General features: G+C 37.7%; 1 protein-coding gene across 1 annotated transcript in view; it reads left to right on the top strand.

Moving 5' to 3' along the window:
* Positions 1–18,527, top strand: part of Faf1 (Fas associated factor 1) — a 298,559-nt gene that overhangs the window by 43,272 nt on the left and 236,760 nt on the right. The window contains exon 3 of the mRNA XM_041652128.1: positions 15,228–15,274. Coding sequence (XP_041508062.1) covers positions 15,228–15,274 — 47 coding nt within the window. The remainder of the gene's footprint in view (positions 1–15,227; positions 15,275–18,527) is intronic.

Here is an 18,527-nt window from a genome sequence, read left to right as displayed (position 1 = left end):
GCTGTCTACCTCAGATTGTTGTCATTTTCCACATGACCCTGTACCTGTAGTTAAGATAGGATAAATACCTTTGCAGTGGAGATTTTTTTTTTTTAGGAGATGAATCTCAGTTTTCATTTATATCTACAAAGTTAAGTAAATGAGGAAGAATGATTGACAGTGAGTTAGAATTTGGCAATCCAGAAGTAAAATAAAATATAAGTGGCACTAACCTAGTCATTTTGTATTTTAAATATTCCGTGTTCATAATAAATGATTTTTGAACTTTTACACTCAGATTTTGCTCTAGTTTTTGCCTATGTTGGCCAACACTCTTAATTTATAGAAGAAAAATGATTCAGAGTGCATGCATCTGTTTTTCACTACATATTCCAACTTGAGACAGAATGAGCCAGTTGGTATCTACATTTTTTTCTCTTTCTTTCTTTCTTTCTTTCTTTCTTTCTTTCTTTCTTTCTTTGTTTCTTTGCAGTGTTTCCTCATATAACAGCCCTGCCTATCCTGGAACTCACTTTGTAGACTAGACTGGCTTTGAACTTACAGAGCTCTACCTGCCTCTGCTTCCCGAGTGTTTGGATTTAAGATGTGCTTCACTACCACCTGGTGGTATCTTCATTTCTGATTGGGATTTCTAGTTACCAAAGATAATTTTGTACTAATAGAAGATTAAATTGAGCCATGTATACTGAGTAGTGAAGACCAAAGAGTTATCACACACATAATCTGTACCACTTTTTTTTTTTTTTTATTTTCGAGACAAGGTTTCTCCGTCTGTACCACTTTTTCATTCAGGTGTTTTGAGTCATTTTCCTTTACTACTTTTCACTTTTGAAGAAATCTATTTTAATACTTAGCTAAAATTAGGTAGAACAATCTCTGACTACCCTGCCCAGGATGTAGTTATAGTAGTTCTCATATGTGAACTACTTTTCTACTTAAAAAGTTTTATGACCATTTGCAGTTTAATGAATGGTGTAGCAAGTGACTAATGAGTCTCCTCAGAAAGCAGTCAAGCATTTAGTACTGGCCATAATCAGTGGCCTTCAGACACATTTTGTATTAGTACTTCTGCTTACTCTAATAAAGGAGAAGTTGCTATGAAAGAATATGTTGCACGAGTTCTAATTGGTTTTATTAATAAAAACCTAGAGCCAGATACTGGAGCAAATGCTGAAAGATCAGAGAGAGAGAAAGGAGCAAACCATAGCCAACTCTTACCTTGCCAACTCCCCAGCTAAAAAGGGGCTGAACTACTGTCTCCTCCTGTCTTATATTCTTTTCTCCGTCCAGCCATATCACTTCCTGTCTGTCTGTACAGACCTCTAGACCTCTGTGGTTAACTAGTGACTAGCTCTGACCTCTGATCTTCAGGCAAGCTTTATTTGTTAGAGTACAAACAAGGTATTACCGCATTTCACCTTTTTTGTCTAAAATAAAAAAGGTTATAGTATAAGAAAAACAAAGTACAATAACTATATACAATATATACAGGCAACAAATACATCAGTAATGTCTAGTCCATTAACAATTGACAAATTCAAAGAAAATATTCCATATCTAACTGTTGAAGGAGCTGTGGGCCTGCTTTTCGTTCCACCCGGCTCCCAGCTGCCTGGCTAGCTTATGCCCCGAAATAACAACATACAAATTGTATTCTTTTAAACACTGCTTGGCCCATTTCTATTCATGTGTGTAGTACCCCAAGGTGCGCTTACCGGGAAGATTCTAGCCTACGTCCATCCTGGGTTGGAGCTTCATTGTGTCTGCCCCAGAGAGCAGAGCTATCGAGTCTGAGCTCACTTCCTCTTCCCTCCAGCATTCTGTTCTGTTTACTCCACCCACCTATGTTCTAACCTATAAAATGGGCCAAGGCAGTTTCTTTATTAGCCAATGACCTTCCTCCATCATCTAACCTATCTTGATGAGTCCAAAAGGTTGTATTTAATTCGCTTTCTGTTCTAACTTACATTACCAAAACTATATTTTGATGTCTCTCAATCTTATACACTTTACACCTCTTTTAGTCAATTTCTTTTCTGAATTTAGTAACAAGGAAAACTATAATTATAAAGTCTTCATCTCCATCATACCTGAGAAGGAAATAATGTTACCTCAGTAAGCAGGATTTGCCAGCAAGCAACTTCCAAAAATGTGAGAAATGACAGAAATAGCTGACTGCCTGGACAGTCACCCAAAGTTCCTCTGCAGTGTTGGAGCACCTATCTTTGGTCTACAGGCCTAGAATATCTGACAGTTTTCTGTGAAACAGGGTATTCTGAAGGACTGCCCTACCTTGTCTTGGCAAAATTCAGCAGTCCTTCCGGCACCAAAACCTAAGCGGTTCCCAGAGAGCCTCTTGTTGATAGTCCGTGGTGTAAGCCTGGAGATGCGGGCTCTGAAATCGTTGAAGGAATTAGCAGCAGCAACGGAGTAAATCAAGCAGGAAGGCCAAGCAATCAAAAGTCGAGTTCCCTACTTTCTGCCACACCCTTCTTATCCAGACTCCCACCAGAAGCTGCAGCCAGCAACTGGTGTGCTGGTCATGCCCTCATCAATTAAGGCAGTCAGAGCACTTCTTCAGGGAATGCTCTCTATTCGGATGGTTCTGGTTGTTATTAAATCCAGAGTTTTCTAGATTTCTAGAATGTCTAGATTCCAGATTGATATTAAAACCCCAAAATTGAGTCAGCTCTGAGGCCAGAAGATGCCAAGGCTATGGCTATACCCAAACTCAGAAAGCACTTCAGAAACCAAGTGTCCAGATTTTAACTGCCTCACACGCAAGTGACTCCAGCAACTCGGTGACTGCAGTCTAGCCTCTTGGCTTGTGAACCCTCCACCTTTTTTTCTTCCTTCTTTCCTTCCTTTCTTTCCTTCGTTCTTTCTCCCTTCCTTTCTTTTTGAAAGGACATTGATTTTTATCCCTCCAACTCTTCCCTCTCCCCTCCCTTACCCCCCAAAACATTCTTTTCCTAATTTGATGTCTTTTTGAATTAAAAAAAAAATTCAGCAGTCTTTTCTTTTGTGTCCTGCTTGTCCAATTTGAACAGCATGCAGTGAGGCAAGGACATTTTCTTGCCCAGTGGCTTACTTTTTCCACAAAGAAAGCAAACTCTACCTTTTCATCCTATTTCTTTTTTTTCTTTTCAGAGTAGACACAACAATCTGCCCTTATATTCTATCATATTTATGTCCTCCCCTTTTTTTCTATTCAAAATAAGAACTCTGAATCTAATCTTCATTGATCATTTTTATCCTGACCATTACCAATAACAACTTGAAACCAACCCCCCGGCCCCAAACAATGCCAAATATCCATAACCCAATGAAAGACCAAAAACCACTTATCCCACATCTTGGGAATGTGGGTATCATTATCTTTAATTTACTTCCTGTTGTCTGGGTGTGATGACATCTTATGGAGTCTTGAAAAGAAAAATTTGGGTTAATTGTTAAGTCCTGGGAAAGGTAGCTGTATCATTTGTTGTCCAGTCTCTGTGTAGTGGGAAAGTGCAGGGCTTGTCTCAAGTCCTAGCTAGAGTAGTCAGTGAGGCTGGATCATCTCAGCTAGCTACCTCAAAATTGTCCTGAGCAGTTTGTAGTCCAAAGCCGATCTTTAGGTGATATTTTTCAGCTTAGTGGTGTTACAGTCCTGGAAGAATCGTTGTTGTGGGATCCTTTCCTCCTTTTGAGACTTCAGAGGTAGCTTTTAGACAGTCTTGTTTCACTACAGAAAGCTTAAACATTTTAAATGTCATATGCAACAGATCTCAAAGAGGTTAAAGGATCAATATATGTTATGTACACCAAGAGTACAAAAACCTAATTCTTAGTTACCTGATAGACATTCAAACCCGAAATCATATACAGGAAGCTAGGTGAAACTTTTTTCTAGAATTAGTTAGTACTCTATATGACCATTAATATGACAAAAAGTTTCAGACACATACACATATGTATGTATATATAAAAATCTTATAAATTATAATATATCTTAAGAAAAGCTTCAAAGAGCCGGATGGTGGTGGTGCATGCCTTTAATCCCAGCACTCGGGAGGCAGAGTCAGGTGGATCTCTGTGAGTTCGAGGCCAGCCTGGTCTACAAGAGCTATCTCCAGGACAGGCTCCAAAGCTACAGAGAAACCCTGTCTCGAAAAACCAAAAAAAAGGGGGGGGGGTGAGAAAAGCTTTGAAGAATCAAAATAAAATCAAAGGATGATGAGATTAGTGACACTATATTAGTCCTTCCTTAAATATCTGTTTTTCTTCTGTTCCCTATCAGGTGGCTCTTCTGACATGAGACAGAGTTGAGATTTCACTTTAATAAGCATGCTTGGGTTCAGAGAAGGAGAGCCATACTCCAACTCCAGAGCCAGCTTTAATCTTTAACTGGACTAGGACCACAGAAAGACCATTTACATTATATGTCTGGAGAGAACAGCATAAACAAACATTTGGAAAGATTTATGGAATTTTATCCTGTGGGAAATGTAAGATACCAATTTACCCTTTTCTTGGTTTATTATTTTCTGGATGTTTTGTTCATTGTCTTCAGATTTCTCATTCAGTAGTCTTCATATTCTTTTGGCAAGACAAAACAAAACTTTTCCCCAACCCTAATTTTGGGGAGTTTCCCTTTTAGCAAGTTATATCTGATCAAATGAAAAGCATTTTTTTTTTAAGTCATATCAGTTAGTGTTAGATTAAATGAATGGCCACGCTGTTTGATGAACCTCTTCTAATCAAGAGGGTGCTCTTATTCAAATCGAACCTTTATCAACTTTGATGGTATCCATAACTTTTCTTCTCCTGTGTAAACAAAAGCAAAACCCCTTTCCCAATGTAACACACATCCTGGTTTCAATTCTGAGGTCAATACATCTTTAAAGTATACAGGATGATTTAATTCCATACTCTGAATGTAATTTGTCCCCATATCACTATGAGGCACTATTAGGTGGTGTGGCTTTGTTGGAGTGGGTATAGTTTTATTGGAGGAAGTGTGTCACTGTGGGGTCAGGGTTTAAATGAAATAGTAGTGGTTCAGTTCAATGCAAGGAAACTAAGGACATTATGTTAAACTGCAAGTTCGAGACCAGGGTTTCTCTGTGTATCCCAGGCTGTCCTGGAACTCGCTCTGTAGACCAGGCTGGTTTCGAACTCACAGAGATCTACCTGCCTCTGCTTTCTAAGTTCTGGGATTAAAGGTGTGTGCCACCACTGCCTGACTTGCAGTTTTGTTCTTACCCTTGTTTTGTAGTTTTTTTTTCTTTTTGAGAGACTATACATGCAAAAAATAGTCCCCCCCTTACATAAATTTTATTTAAATTTCCTCAGTAAACAGCATGTGGAGATGTTGTAATCAGTTTTATGCTTTCATAATAAAGATTAGGAAATGAGCTTAAAGAAGTGAATTGATCTGCTCTAAGTTGTAGAGGTTATTCTGAGATTTGAAGTTAGGTCAGCTTTCTAAAGTCTGCATTCCTTTTTCTCCCTAACCAGTATTTCTCTTACTCTCCAAGATACTACTATTTCATAAGTCACAGTTTGTATTACTGAAAGAATCTACTTAATCTGTCTCTTCTGTCACCTTTCGGCACATCTCACTATTGACCGAGTGATCTTTTAAAAAAAGCAGTCTTTTCATTGATAGTATAAAAATGGCAAGGAAAGTACTTTTAATGATGTATTTATCTTTTCTCTTATTTAAGTTCTTTGTATCTATGCTACTCACTAATCACATTGCAAAATCAAATTGGCAGCTGTAGTCTGTCATAACTGTATGTCCCAATACTTCTTACTACCTGCCATAGTTTGGATACCTGTCCTCCAGAGGCTTGTTCAAGGCTTAGTGGACAATCCTGGGGTTATTGGGAAGTGGTATAACTCTTATGTCACTAAAATCCTTTCCCTGGAAGGAGTTTGAACAGTATCTCCTTTTCCTCTTCAGGTCCTAATAATAAACCAGAGGATGATTGTATGAATTCATCCTCGGAGAAATCAGCTCAAACCATTGGGCTTCCTTATAGAGAGCATTGTGAGGACAAGAACATTGGTGATTCCAAAGAAGCGGCATGTAAATCTTTGCCCAGCACGAATGATGACCTCCCCATAGCCACATAGTGCCTCTTCCCTTGGCTTTCCTCAGCCTATATTTTCTGGCCCTGTCCACAGGGTCCCAAAGGCCAGCAAATGGATGAGAGAAGTGGCTGGATACTCAGGTTAAGGGCCAGTGATTCCTCCAGCTTCCATCCAGGGAGGGAATGTCTGCTTGTGATGTACCCTTGCAAGTAAGCATCATCCGTTCGTTGTGATGGCACACCCTAAAAGCAGGGTGCCAAAGTCTCATAACTGTGAAGCTATTTGTAATTGCTAACTACTGGGTGGGAGAGGAAAAGCCAGTTTTTTTCAATGGGTGTATAAACACTGGGTATATAAACCACACTCTTAAGGCAGACCCCATGCTCAGGAGTACTCTGTGTTTGGTCTTGGTTCCCTGCCCCACTACCCATTATGTTTTGGCCTTTTTTTTTTGAAGTTTTTTTTTTTTTTTTTTCCCCTTGAGAGAGAAAGAACAAAAATGAAGTTGGGTGAGTTGGGAGATATAGAATGTCTAGGAGTTGGGAAAAGGATATGAACAAAATATATTTTATAAAAAATGTAAACACCAGTATATTTAAAACAAAATAGAGCGAAGTGCCTAGGGGGAGGAAGTGAGGTCACTGGGAACACGTCCTTGAGCATGAGATGTAGAACTACCCCTCCCTGTTTGCCTTACTTTTCTGATGACCATGAGTCCTTTTGGGACCCCAAAGCAGAAATCTTGCTAAGACCTTCCCTGGATGAGTGTGTGCTTGCACACTTCTGATACAGAGCTGCATTTAAACCTTGCCTGCTATTTTCACGTCTTTTGCTCTAATGCCATGGAATCAGTTTACCCGTAGAGGTCGTGATTATATTTGATTTAATCTCAGAATTGGGTTGGAAGTGAAGGACCAGATTTTTAGTTTTGGCAAAGCTGTTTATTTGCTACGCTCTTTCAGGCAAGTCACTGCATCTTTCTGGGCCTTCATGATCTCGTCCATTTAGTAAAAATATTACTTCTTTTTTGACCCCTTATTCTTATTTTGCAGAAACTCCGATTTTTGTGATTTCACGTATAAGGTTTTTGAATGGATAGGTCATACATTGGTAGTGATGTTACAGGGTTTCACTTTGATAAAATAATACTTGGTTTTGATCCTTGATTTGTTACACAGAACTCCCCAAATTCTTGAAATTTCCTCAGTCGTGAAGATAGGAGGTGATCTTATCTAGTCTCAGGTGATTCTCATCTAGCTTCAGGATCGACTTTGGCACAGTGTTGGAGGTTCTAGTCCACAATCAATTGGTCTTTTTCATTTTGGACTTGGAATGAGCAGTGCCTAATTGTTGGCTGAAGCACTTGGTAAAGGTATATTAGTTTTTTATTTTTATTTTATTTTATTTTATTTTTTGCCGGGCGGTGGTGGCGCACGCCTTTAATCCCAGCACTCGGGAGGCAGAGGCAGGCGGATCTCTGTGAGTTCAAGACCAGCCTGGTCTACAAGAGCTAGTTCCAGGACAGGCTCCAAAACCACAGAGAAACCCTGTCTCGAAAAAAGAAAAAAGAAAAAAAATAAAGGTATATTAGTTATGGAGTAAGAGAGAAAGAGTAAGTGGTTTGGTCTCACCTCTTCCTCAGGGGTGTGCCCTTTGTGACCTTAGTACCTTCCTGCCGAGTTTTGATCTTCAGTGATTCTACTGTTTCCCAGTAAAAGCTGTGTGGGACCAAGCCTTTAACACGTAGGAACATCCAGTATGCAAACTATGGTATAGTCTTTGTTTTGTAACCTTGTGATTCCTTTCTAGCTACTGATAATGCTCTTTGTTTCAGGCTTGCACTTTGATTGTTTTATTCACTAGCAAAAGTGGTTTGACTCCTGAGTTTTAAACAACTGAAATGCTGGCTCTTAGTAAGGGAGTTGGCAGCTCAGTAACAGGATGCACTTGAGCTGCCCAGCATTAGACGGAACAAGTGGAATAGGAAAAATGAGAAGGCATGTGGGTAGTTCTTGGTTTATTGATGTTTCCTCTCAGCAGCACAGACTGCTCTGGAAGAGAAACGCGCCTTTCCGAAGGGGTGTTGCCTTTGAAAGCCTTTAATCCCGAGCAGCAGTTTCCTACTCTGACAGATGTGCCTGCTTTCCTCTGTGGACCGTGTGGAGGAAGGCAACAGATGGGTGCTAGCAGTGTTGAGGTTAAACGCCAATGCTTAGTTAGGGGTTGAATCAACTTACCGTTAACAGTCAGCACATTTGTTAGTAATTCATGGGAGGTAATATTGTGAGAGCAAAACTGCACAATCTCGTGGAACAAACAGAGAATGCGCTCTCCTGTTTAAGCAAACCTGAGCTGTTTTGTGATCTGGTTTCATTATGTATTTTGATTTCAGGATATAGCCTCTTGCAGTAACATTCTTTCCTTAAACCTGCACCCACTGTTGTTACACCACATGACATTTCACAAAAGTGATTATCAGTACAACTTTTCTTATTATCTTAGTTTGCTTTCTGTTGCTGTGATAAGCACTATGACCAAAAGCAACTTGGGGACGCATTTGAACGCATTTGGCTTACACATCCCCATTTTAGTCCATTGTTGAGGGAAGCAAGGCAGGAACTGGAGCAGAGACAGAGAAATGCTGCTTACTGGCTTGCTTAGCCTGCTTTCTTTTGTAGCTGAAGATCTCCTGCCCAGGGATGGCGCTATCCACAATGGACTAGGGTTCCTACATCAATTATTAGTTAAGAAAATGCACCAGTGACTTGTCTACAGGCCAGTCTCAATAGAGGTTTTTCACTTAGAGGACCTTAGCTTGTGTCAAGTTGACAAAAAACACAGAAACCCAAATGGACAAAAAAACTAAACAGCACGCCTGTAGTTATCGCAGAATATGAGTTCCAGATACCCTATATGTTCTTGCTGTAGTTGCCAGTCATTTTATTTTTTTCTATTCATACAAGTTATAGAATCATTTTGTTGGGGTTTTAATTTATACTTCAGAAAAAAATTATACTTCTCTTGTTAATAATGGGCATTTGATGATGTTTTCTTCTAAGTGCCCATTCAGTTTTTTTTTTGTTGTTGTTTTTCTATTTTTTTTTTCTATTTGACTTAGGTGTTTTCCTGTTTGTTCACAAGAGTTATTTTATATTTTCTGGATAAGAGCTCTTTGTTGTATGATGCAAAGATCTTCTATTCTGTGTTCTGCTTTTTTGTTCTTTTAATGAAAATCTTTAATGAACAAGAATGAGTTTATTTGTAACTTTTGCTTCTATTGATTTTGAAGTTTGGATTGTGTTATGAATGAAATCTGTCTATTCTATGCACATGGAGATGTTTTAATTTTTTTAGAAGCCTTATTGCTTTGCTTTTTGTATTTAGAGTTGTAATTAATTGTTAGATTTATTTATTTTATTTGTGTGTATGAGTGCTTTGCCTGCGTTTATGGTGCACCATGTGTTTGGCAGGTGCTAGCAGAGGTCAGAAGAGGGCATCAGATTTTCTGGAACTGGAGTTAAGGGTAGTTGTGAGTCATCATGTGCGTTCTGGGAATTGAACGCAGGTCCTTGCAAGAGTAACAAGTGCTCTTAACCACTGAATCATCTCTTTAGGCACAGAGATTGATTTTGAATGTGGTATGGGATGGGCTGAAGTTTCTTATTCTTATAGAATATCAATTTCATTTGCCTTCACTGTTGAAAAGACAGTTTTACTTCTCTTCAGCAACGTCTTTTTATAAATTCAGAATCCTTATATGTGTGTTTATGTTTCAGTTCTGCTCTTGGTTTATTGGTTTAGGTATCATTGCTTCAATACTGTCCTGTTTCAGTTACTGTAGATTTAGAAATACCCTTGGTAACCTTTATTATTTTTAAGGTGTTCTTGGCTTTTTTTGCATATTTATTTATATTTACTATTAGGTTATTAGTTTCCATAAGAAGTATAGTAGAATAATAATCAATATTGTTTCTAAAGAGGCTTAACTGAGGAGTGGAGGCCCTTTGAAGCAGTGGGTGGCATCATGCCATGGCTTGAATAAACAGGGATACAGGAAGCCAGCTGAACATCACCAGTCATTTCCCTCTGCGTCTTGACTTAGAGGTACAATGTGACTTTTCTAACTTTCCTGCTGCCACCATTCCTTCCCCGTCAGGAAGAACTGTGTCTCCAATCTGTGAGCCAAAATAAACCCTTCCTTTGAAGCTTCAATTGCTTTTATAAAGTCTTTTGTCATAGTAACAAGAAAAATGATAGTTTCTAAAACCAAGCTGTCAGCAGTCTTATTTCTTTACAATGGCCATTTTTTGCCTTCCAACGTTTTGATTACAGGCTACAAATACTATTATTAACCCCATTTTATGGATGGGAAAACTGAAGCAGAGAGGAATTAAGTAATTCTTAAAATCACATAGCTAGTTTTAGTGATGGAGCTGGAATACAATGCATTTCTGGCTGCAGTGAGAGTATATTTAAACCAGGGATTTATGAAAGATCTATGCATTTAGACATGAAGTAACTTTGGAAGTAATAAGGAGCTTAGAAAAAATATTCTGTATGGTAAGGTGTAGTAAAAATTTTTTTATTGGTACCTAATATGTATGTTAAAAACTATACTTTTCTTTAACACTGATTGCATCAGAATCACTTGAATTTGTAAGAATGATTTCTGAGCTTTATTCCAAATAACCTCATTGGGAGCAGAACTTGATATAGGATACATATCTAGCTTATTGTGATGCAGACATTATGTACCTCTGCATTATTACAACAAAATGGATAATTTAAAAAGTAATTGAAAATGAATAATTATCATTGCTAACTTTCCTAAGTATTCTGCCAGATGTCATTTAATTCTTAATCCAGTTAATCTCAACAAACTTCCATGTTCCTAATAACATTATTCATATTAGTCAGGATATCGAAGACCTGACACACACACACCACAAACACAGAGCAACTAATTATATAGTAATGGTATTTTAATACAGTTTTGCTAATCATTATAATATGTGTATATGTCAAGCTATAACATGTACAGCCTGAATATTTCATTTTGTCAGTTATACTTAACACATGACCAATAATCAGTCATATGGTAATATATATATATATATATATATATATAGTTTTTTGTTTTTTTTCGAGACAGGGTTTCTCTGTGGTTTTGGAGCCTGTCCTGGAACTAGCTCTTGTAGACCAGGCTGGTCTCGAACTCACAGAGATCCGCCTGCCTCTGCCTCCTGAGTGCTGGGATTAAAGGCGTGCGCCACCACCGCCCGGCGGTAATATATATTTTATAGGATTTTGGTTACTATGCCTTTTGCTGCTGTGAATAATGGGACTGAGCATGGGTGTGCGTATATCTCTTTGATTTGGCAATCTACCTAAAGTAGGATTGCTGTTTATCTCCCAAATACTTTAAAGTGCATGACTTACAGCTGTGTGGCAGAGTATTATTGCACTTTTGAGAGAAGAAAGGGTTTTATTTGACTCAGCATTTATGTTGACTGCCATGTGGAGAAATGAGATGTGGGAGCTGGAGATCATTTGGAAACTATGATGTAGCATGATTGATAAAAACTCAGAGACAGAAATTGGGGTTCAACCTGAAGGTCAGAAAAGCAAAACAGTCATCCACTGGTTCTTACCTCTACCTCAGTCTAAAATGGCGATCCTGCCTCCAGGAATCTCAGAATGAGTCTGTGTCTGAGAGTTGTTTCCTCCCGTTTTATATTCTTCTCTAGTGCTGGGATTAAAGGCGTGCACCACTACTGCCCAGTATTTATAGCAAACTAGTGTGGTTATTGGGTGGGTCTGAAGGTGTGAGTCACCACTGTCTGGTCTGTAAGGCTGACCAGTGGGGCTCTTTTACTCTGATCTTCAGGCAAGCTTTGCTTATTAAAATACAAATGAAATATCACTACACTGTGGACATACAGTTTCAGAGGGACTGTATGGTGGTTTGGACCAGAGTACGTAGAGGGTTAGTCAGAGTTTAAATTTTGGAGATAAAGAATTTGTTGTTAGATTTTAAATATATGAGAAAGAAGTGAATTGAGAAGGGCTGGCTTTTAATTGAGAAGGGCTTTTTTTTTTTGACTTTGGAATTATTAGAGCTGCTTAGCATTTGCCATGATTGTGAGTTTCCACGGCAGATGCCTGAGACCTTTCTTAGTCCTCTTCAACTTCCGTCTCATAGTACTGACCAAATATATGTTCTTAAAGGGAAGGTGTAAGTTTGAAGAGTCATCTTCTCATTATGTTTAGACTAAATGAAAATTTGTTGTTTTGTTATTTTGAGACAGAAAGCATAGGCTTGACTCAAACTTGGGAATCTTACTGTCTCAGCCTCTTGAATGCTGGGGTTATGGGCATAAACCGCATACCCAGCTTATGTAAACTCTTAATGACTTTATGTCATATAATCTAATTTATATATATTTCCAGTCTTTCACTGCTACTTGACCCAAGCCTTTGCTAAAGTCACACAAAAAGTTGTTTCCTGAATATTCTATAAAAATGTTTATGCTTTTACAATTGAAAAATAAATTCCAGATGTGATGGTACACACGTTTAATACCAGCACTGGGAGGCAGGGAGGCAGAAAAATCTCCGTGAGTTCAAGGCCAGCCTGGCCTACAGAATGACAGCCAAGGCTACAGAGACTCTGTCTTCAAAAATGCAGAACCAAAATCAAAAACTAACCAAAACCAAAACAAACCAAAGCAAGAAAACTAATACAAATAGCCACAGAATGCTTTCCTGATGCTCTTAGCCTTCTCTCTTCCCACAGAAGCCCTGCCTTTTAGTGTGGTTAGGGTTCGGGTTCTTTCTTTCTAGTGACATTGAGAATACTTATACTGTTTTGTCTTAATTACTACATCCTTTATGTTCCTCTATTAAGACTTCAATAAAGGGAAGAAAAAGTTATCAGCTTTGAAGTAATAGAGAATAATCTTGAAGAAAGTCTAGAGAAAGATATCATATTAAAATATTTGAAAAGTAAGGGCTGGAGTGATGGCTCAGCAGTTTCTAGTGTGCATGCTTTTACCAAGGACCCAAGGTCAGTTCCTAGCACCCACACTGGGTAGCTTATAACTGCCTGTAACTCCAATTTCAGGGAAACTGGCATCTCTGGCCTCTGTCGGTATCTACAATCATATGCACACATGCATATAAACAATTAAAAATAATAAAAGATCTTTAGAAATGTATTTGAAAAATAGTAATTTGGAAGAAAAGTTTATTAGAATGAATTTAAATATAGTTGGTTGTTATCAATAACCTGCTATAGTTCTGAAAATTTAAAATTACTCAAGAAAAATGATTTTATTTTCATTCCAGAAAGGATAAAATGTTACTAGGAGTCTTTTTGAGGCCACATTGACTCATTTAAAAATTATTTAATTTTTCTTAAGTGTACATGTTTGTGCTTGCTTGTCTATATGTGTACCACATGTGTTCAACACCTTCTGAGGCCAGTTGAAGTTATTGGGTCTCCTGGAACTGGAGTTACAAGGGGTTGTGAGTCTCCTGATGTTATGTGTTGAAACTGAACTTGGTTCTTTCCAAGACCATCAAGGACTCTTAATCACTGCGCTATCTCTTCAGCTCTCATATTAGTTTATAACTATAATATCATATTTTGTTTTAGACCTCTCCATTTTAGTATGGACATTTATATCTACTTTTTTTGGGGGGGGAGGGGTTGTTTTGTTTTTCAAAGCAGGGTTTCTCAATGTAGCTTTGGTTCCTGTCCTGGAACTAGCTCTTGTAGACCAGGCTGACCTCGAACTCACAGAGCTCCACCTGCCTCTGCCTCCCGAGTGCTTGGATTAGAGCCACTGCCTTTATATCTATTCTTATTTCTTTATCTTGCCATTATGTAAGTAGGGAAATTTTCATCTCAATTTCTTTCTTATAGCTCAGTAGACTTACAGTATAAATGAGGTAGAAGCTGGAAATTATCTACTTCGTAAGTATTGAGAGATAGACTTCTTTAGAAGCTCTCATTAATATAAGTGATAATGTTATAGTAAGGATAAGGTTGTAATAAGATACCTTTCTACTTAGGGTACAATCTATGAAAATATAGAATTGCCTTGCTCACAAGTGCTGTCTTAGTGCCCAGACAGTTCTGGGTTAGCAACTCAAAAAATTGTTGGCTAGGTTGATGCTAGATTGTGTATAAGGGTCAGTATAAATGAATGAAAGAACGTCTTGTTGTGTTGGAAGAGCTGACGTGATGCAGGGTGGGAATTGTGAATGCTACAATACAAATATCCTGTTGGTTAACTACCTGTTACTTAGGGGTCTGAAGTTATTTTAATTCTGACATACTGCATGGAAACAACTTGAACAAAAACGCACTGATTTCTATACGTCTAGTATTTTCCATAAATGGAAAAAAGTGGATAGTTGATGAAACTTTCCAAATATGGAATTTGCAAGATTTAGTTATGCCATTTAATTTGATCTGCTAACACTGTATATTGTTAAACAGAAATACATTTATCATTTTTATTTCCAATAAATGTTTGAATTTCTTTTCTATTTGTATTAATTGCATTCTTAAAATGTATTAGTTTTAGTAATTATTTTCATTTATATTCAATCCAACTAGAGACTCACCTTTTAGAAATCTCAGATTATATACTTGAATCTTTGAATATAAAGTAGAATGTGTAGCAAGCAGAAATTATCAGAGTGTGAAGAGAAGATGCTACAGGTTTGAAAGAACATTTGAATAATCAGGCTATTAGGGAAGCCAGTAAAACATTTTGTCCAAAAGTTGACTCAGAAAAAAAATGACCTCTTTAGTAGTTTTGTGGAAGAATATAGTATTGTTTGGTCAATTTCAATTCACTTAAGGTCCATACTCCTTGGAGAGTCGGATTGGTCTATGTAGGGCCGTCATTGACATAGTTCCAACTGTATATGGAACTTAATAATTCCCCAAAGGAAAAACAAGAGTCTTAATCAAAAGCTTTCTAAGCCGGGCACTTAAAAGAAGATTCTTTTTACCGTCAGTATTTTGTTTAAGTAAATATTTCGAGAATGTCCTTTTATGACATTCTTCATTCCGCTAGTTCAGTTATCTATTTTGTTAAAATTCTGAACCCCCCCTTATTTTTCCTTTGCAGGCAGCTATCAATGGTGTAATACCCCAGGAAAATGGCATTCTACAAAGGTATGTTACAAAGTACTTAATGGTTTGATGACAATTTATCAGAATGAAGAAGAAAATTTTACCAATATATTATATATATATATATGTATAGTGATTTTTTGCTTGCATGTATGTAAGTACAGCATTTGCATGCAATGCCTGCAGAAGCAGTCCAGAAGACAGCATTGGGTACTGTGGAACAGGAACTGAAGTTTCACGTTGTTGTAAGTTGTTATGTGAGTACTAGGAACCAAATCCAGTTCTTCTGAAAGAGCAGCCATCTCTTAAGTGTTGAACCACCTCCATATTGCCAGTTTCTCTGTTCTGTTCACCTTTTAGTGGAGCTATTGACTTTTGGTCAGTAAGTTCATTAATACAGGCATTGTTTTTTTGTTTTTTTGTTTTGAGACAGGGTTTCTCTGTAGCTTTGGAGCCTGTCCTGTAAACTAGCTCTTATAGATCAGGCTGGCCTGGAGCTCACAGAGATCCTCCAGCCTTTGCCTCCCTAGTGCTGGGATTAAAGGCATGCACTACCACTATCCGGCCAGACATTGTTCTTTTATAGTATTTGTTAATTAGTTCTCTGAAGTTAGTTAGTTCTATCAAATTTCCAGCCAGTCCCCCCCCCCCCCCCGCCCCTCTTTTGGAGCAGGGTTTCATGTGTTCCTATCCTGTCTTGAGCTCTCTGTATCGCTCCATCTGGTCTTAGTTCTCTGTCTACTTCTGTTTCCCAGGTGCTGGTATGGCAGGCATGCGGAGTCTCATTTTTACTATAAAATCTTTTTTTTTCCAGTTGGATAATACAAACTTTTAGAGTGATTTGGTGATTTTAAATAAGACATGGCACAATATCCACACAGTATGGTTGTCACCTGACAATTCAGGCTTTCTCTTCAAGCTGACAACACAGTCTTTCCCCCTTCCCCAGTTGCTTTCAAACTCTGGAAATTTGTAACAGTTTCACTAGCTTTTTAATAATGACACATCCCAGAGCACAGGACTATGACCCTGTCTGATGAAATAGTCTCTGTTAACATGTGGATTAGTTTTATTTACTTTGTGTCTTTGTTACAGGTAAAATTGGAAGATGATCCTAAGAGAGAACTATAATGTTTAAAACATCCCTAAAAAGGAGTGGGCGATTTTTTTTTTTTAAATTTCCTTTTGAAAGTGAGAGATTTTGGTTCTGGATTAAAATAACTCAGTTTAAAGTCAGAGGAAATAAAACAGTTTTTCCTTCTAAACGTAGTTTATTTTTTTGATACTTGCCCCTTCAATAGAGTACTTTTAGTTCCGACTGTTGGCTTGAGTTTTGGTGGCTGGTACTTGTAAGTCATGGAGTGTGATCTGCTATGTGTAGATGAGCAGGCAGAGACGGGGAGAGGAAGAAAAGTGCTGTCACAGCAGAAAACATTCAACCTGGATTGCACAATTGTGCTATATTTGGTAGGAAACTATGTATTTAGGATAGAGGCAAAAAACTGTTGCTGCCTATACCACTTTTAATGATTTAATGGAAAGCTATTTTCCAGTTCCCCCTTAAAATTTGTCACGTTTGATCCAGAGTAAATATGGCTGATGTCCAGAGTCTGTAGCACAGCTTTGTTGGTTTTGGTTGGAAGGGTGATTTAAAAGTATTCAGTTAGTTCTACTGAAGCTCTTGTCCAGAAAAGGAAACCAGATAATTACAGGAACTTCATGGCCACTTTATAAACTTGGGTTTAGAAAGTTTTAGAGTACTAAATAGCACTCCAGCTTCATCTTAATGAGTTCTGTTACCACATTCTGTGCCTTCATTTCCTCTGGGGCTTTTCATTGTAATACTGAGGACATTGGACTCCATAGCATTTGCTGTGGTACCTGCAGAAGCTTGTATTCCCTGGAAATATCCCGTTTTTCTTAGTATAGATGATATCTTTTGCCTTTTTTTAATGATAAATTTAGTATCCTCTAGTAAATACTATAGTATTTACGGTCTAAATTTGAACAGAGTGAGATTTTTTTTGGCTTTCTTTGCTTCTTTCTGAGGAACAAATCATGCCTGTGAAGGAAAATAAGTTGTATCTAGTAAATTTCTCAACTGTTTTCTTCCTCTATTCTTTAGTTTTTAAAATCACTGTGAATTTCCATAACTGGGAACGGCAGTTTGCCAACTAAGGAAAATAAAAGAGCTCTTTTTGCCTTCTTTCATAGTTGGCACTGAAAGCAGAAGTCAGCACTAGATGTCTATGTAGTCATTGCTTTGTATCTTTGATTTAAGTTAGCAATAGTTTATAAAGAACTGACTTTTACTTTATGCTTTAACAGAAGAGCAGAAAGAATCAAATATATTTTTGTATGTATCAGGTTTATTTCTCTTGCTGAGGTAAAATATCCAAAACAACTTCTGGGAGAAAGGGCTTATTTTATCTCACTGTTCCAGGTAGTGGTCTGTCATAGCAGGGACATGAAGGCAGTTGGAACTTAGAGCAACAGTTACATACATTCCATCACAGTCAAACGCAGAGAGGATTGACACATTCCTGTTTACTATTCAGCTTATTCTGTCTACTCTTATACAGCCCTGGACCCTTGAAATGCTGCTGCCCACTTTTAGGCTGGATCCTCTCACGTCAGTTAACATAATCAAGATATCCCTCACAGCGATATCCACTTGACAGCCTGACAGTCTCTTAATGAACATTTTTTTTCTAGGTGGTTCTAGAGTGTGTCAACTTGGTAATTAAAGATCACATTATTTATCCTATTTATATATTTTGACATTTGTATAAGATATTATCATGAGATACAGATGTTTTGATAGTAAATAGTTGCTGGGCACTGGTAGATATAATTCTTTTGGCCAGAGGTTATAAAACTATTTGGAGTTTGAGTCTTGGAACCCTCATAGTAGAAAGAGAAGACCAGCCCCGACAGTTTGTTCACTGACCTCCACTTGATTATGTTGGGTGTACTTTGGTCAATAATACTTAAAAGTTAGAAAGGGGAAATTTAAAAAAAAGTTATGCCCTTTCTTTATTGTTATTTTTCTGGAAGATTAGTAAACATGAGGTCATAACTTTTTTTTAAAGGTATTTTCCTTTGGGTAAGAAAGTAGAAATTCAGCACATGTATATAATATTTTTGTTTTCCAAATTTATTTTTACAGTCATTTTAGTTACATATTTTTGTTAGACATTAATAAAGACAGATACTTTTATCCCTGATTTAATATTAAGGATAATAAGGCATGAAGTGGCTTGACCCAAATGCTACCGCGTGATGTTGCTGGTGT

This window comes from Microtus oregoni, unplaced genomic scaffold, assembly GCF_018167655.1.
Source record: "Microtus oregoni isolate MIOR12 unplaced genomic scaffold, Mior012 000005F_ref0000423, whole genome shotgun sequence".
NCBI lineage: Eukaryota > Metazoa > Chordata > Mammalia > Rodentia > Cricetidae > Microtus > Microtus oregoni.
The sequence above is the reverse complement of the archived record's forward strand: the minus strand, read 5'-3'. Positions and strand labels throughout refer to the sequence as shown.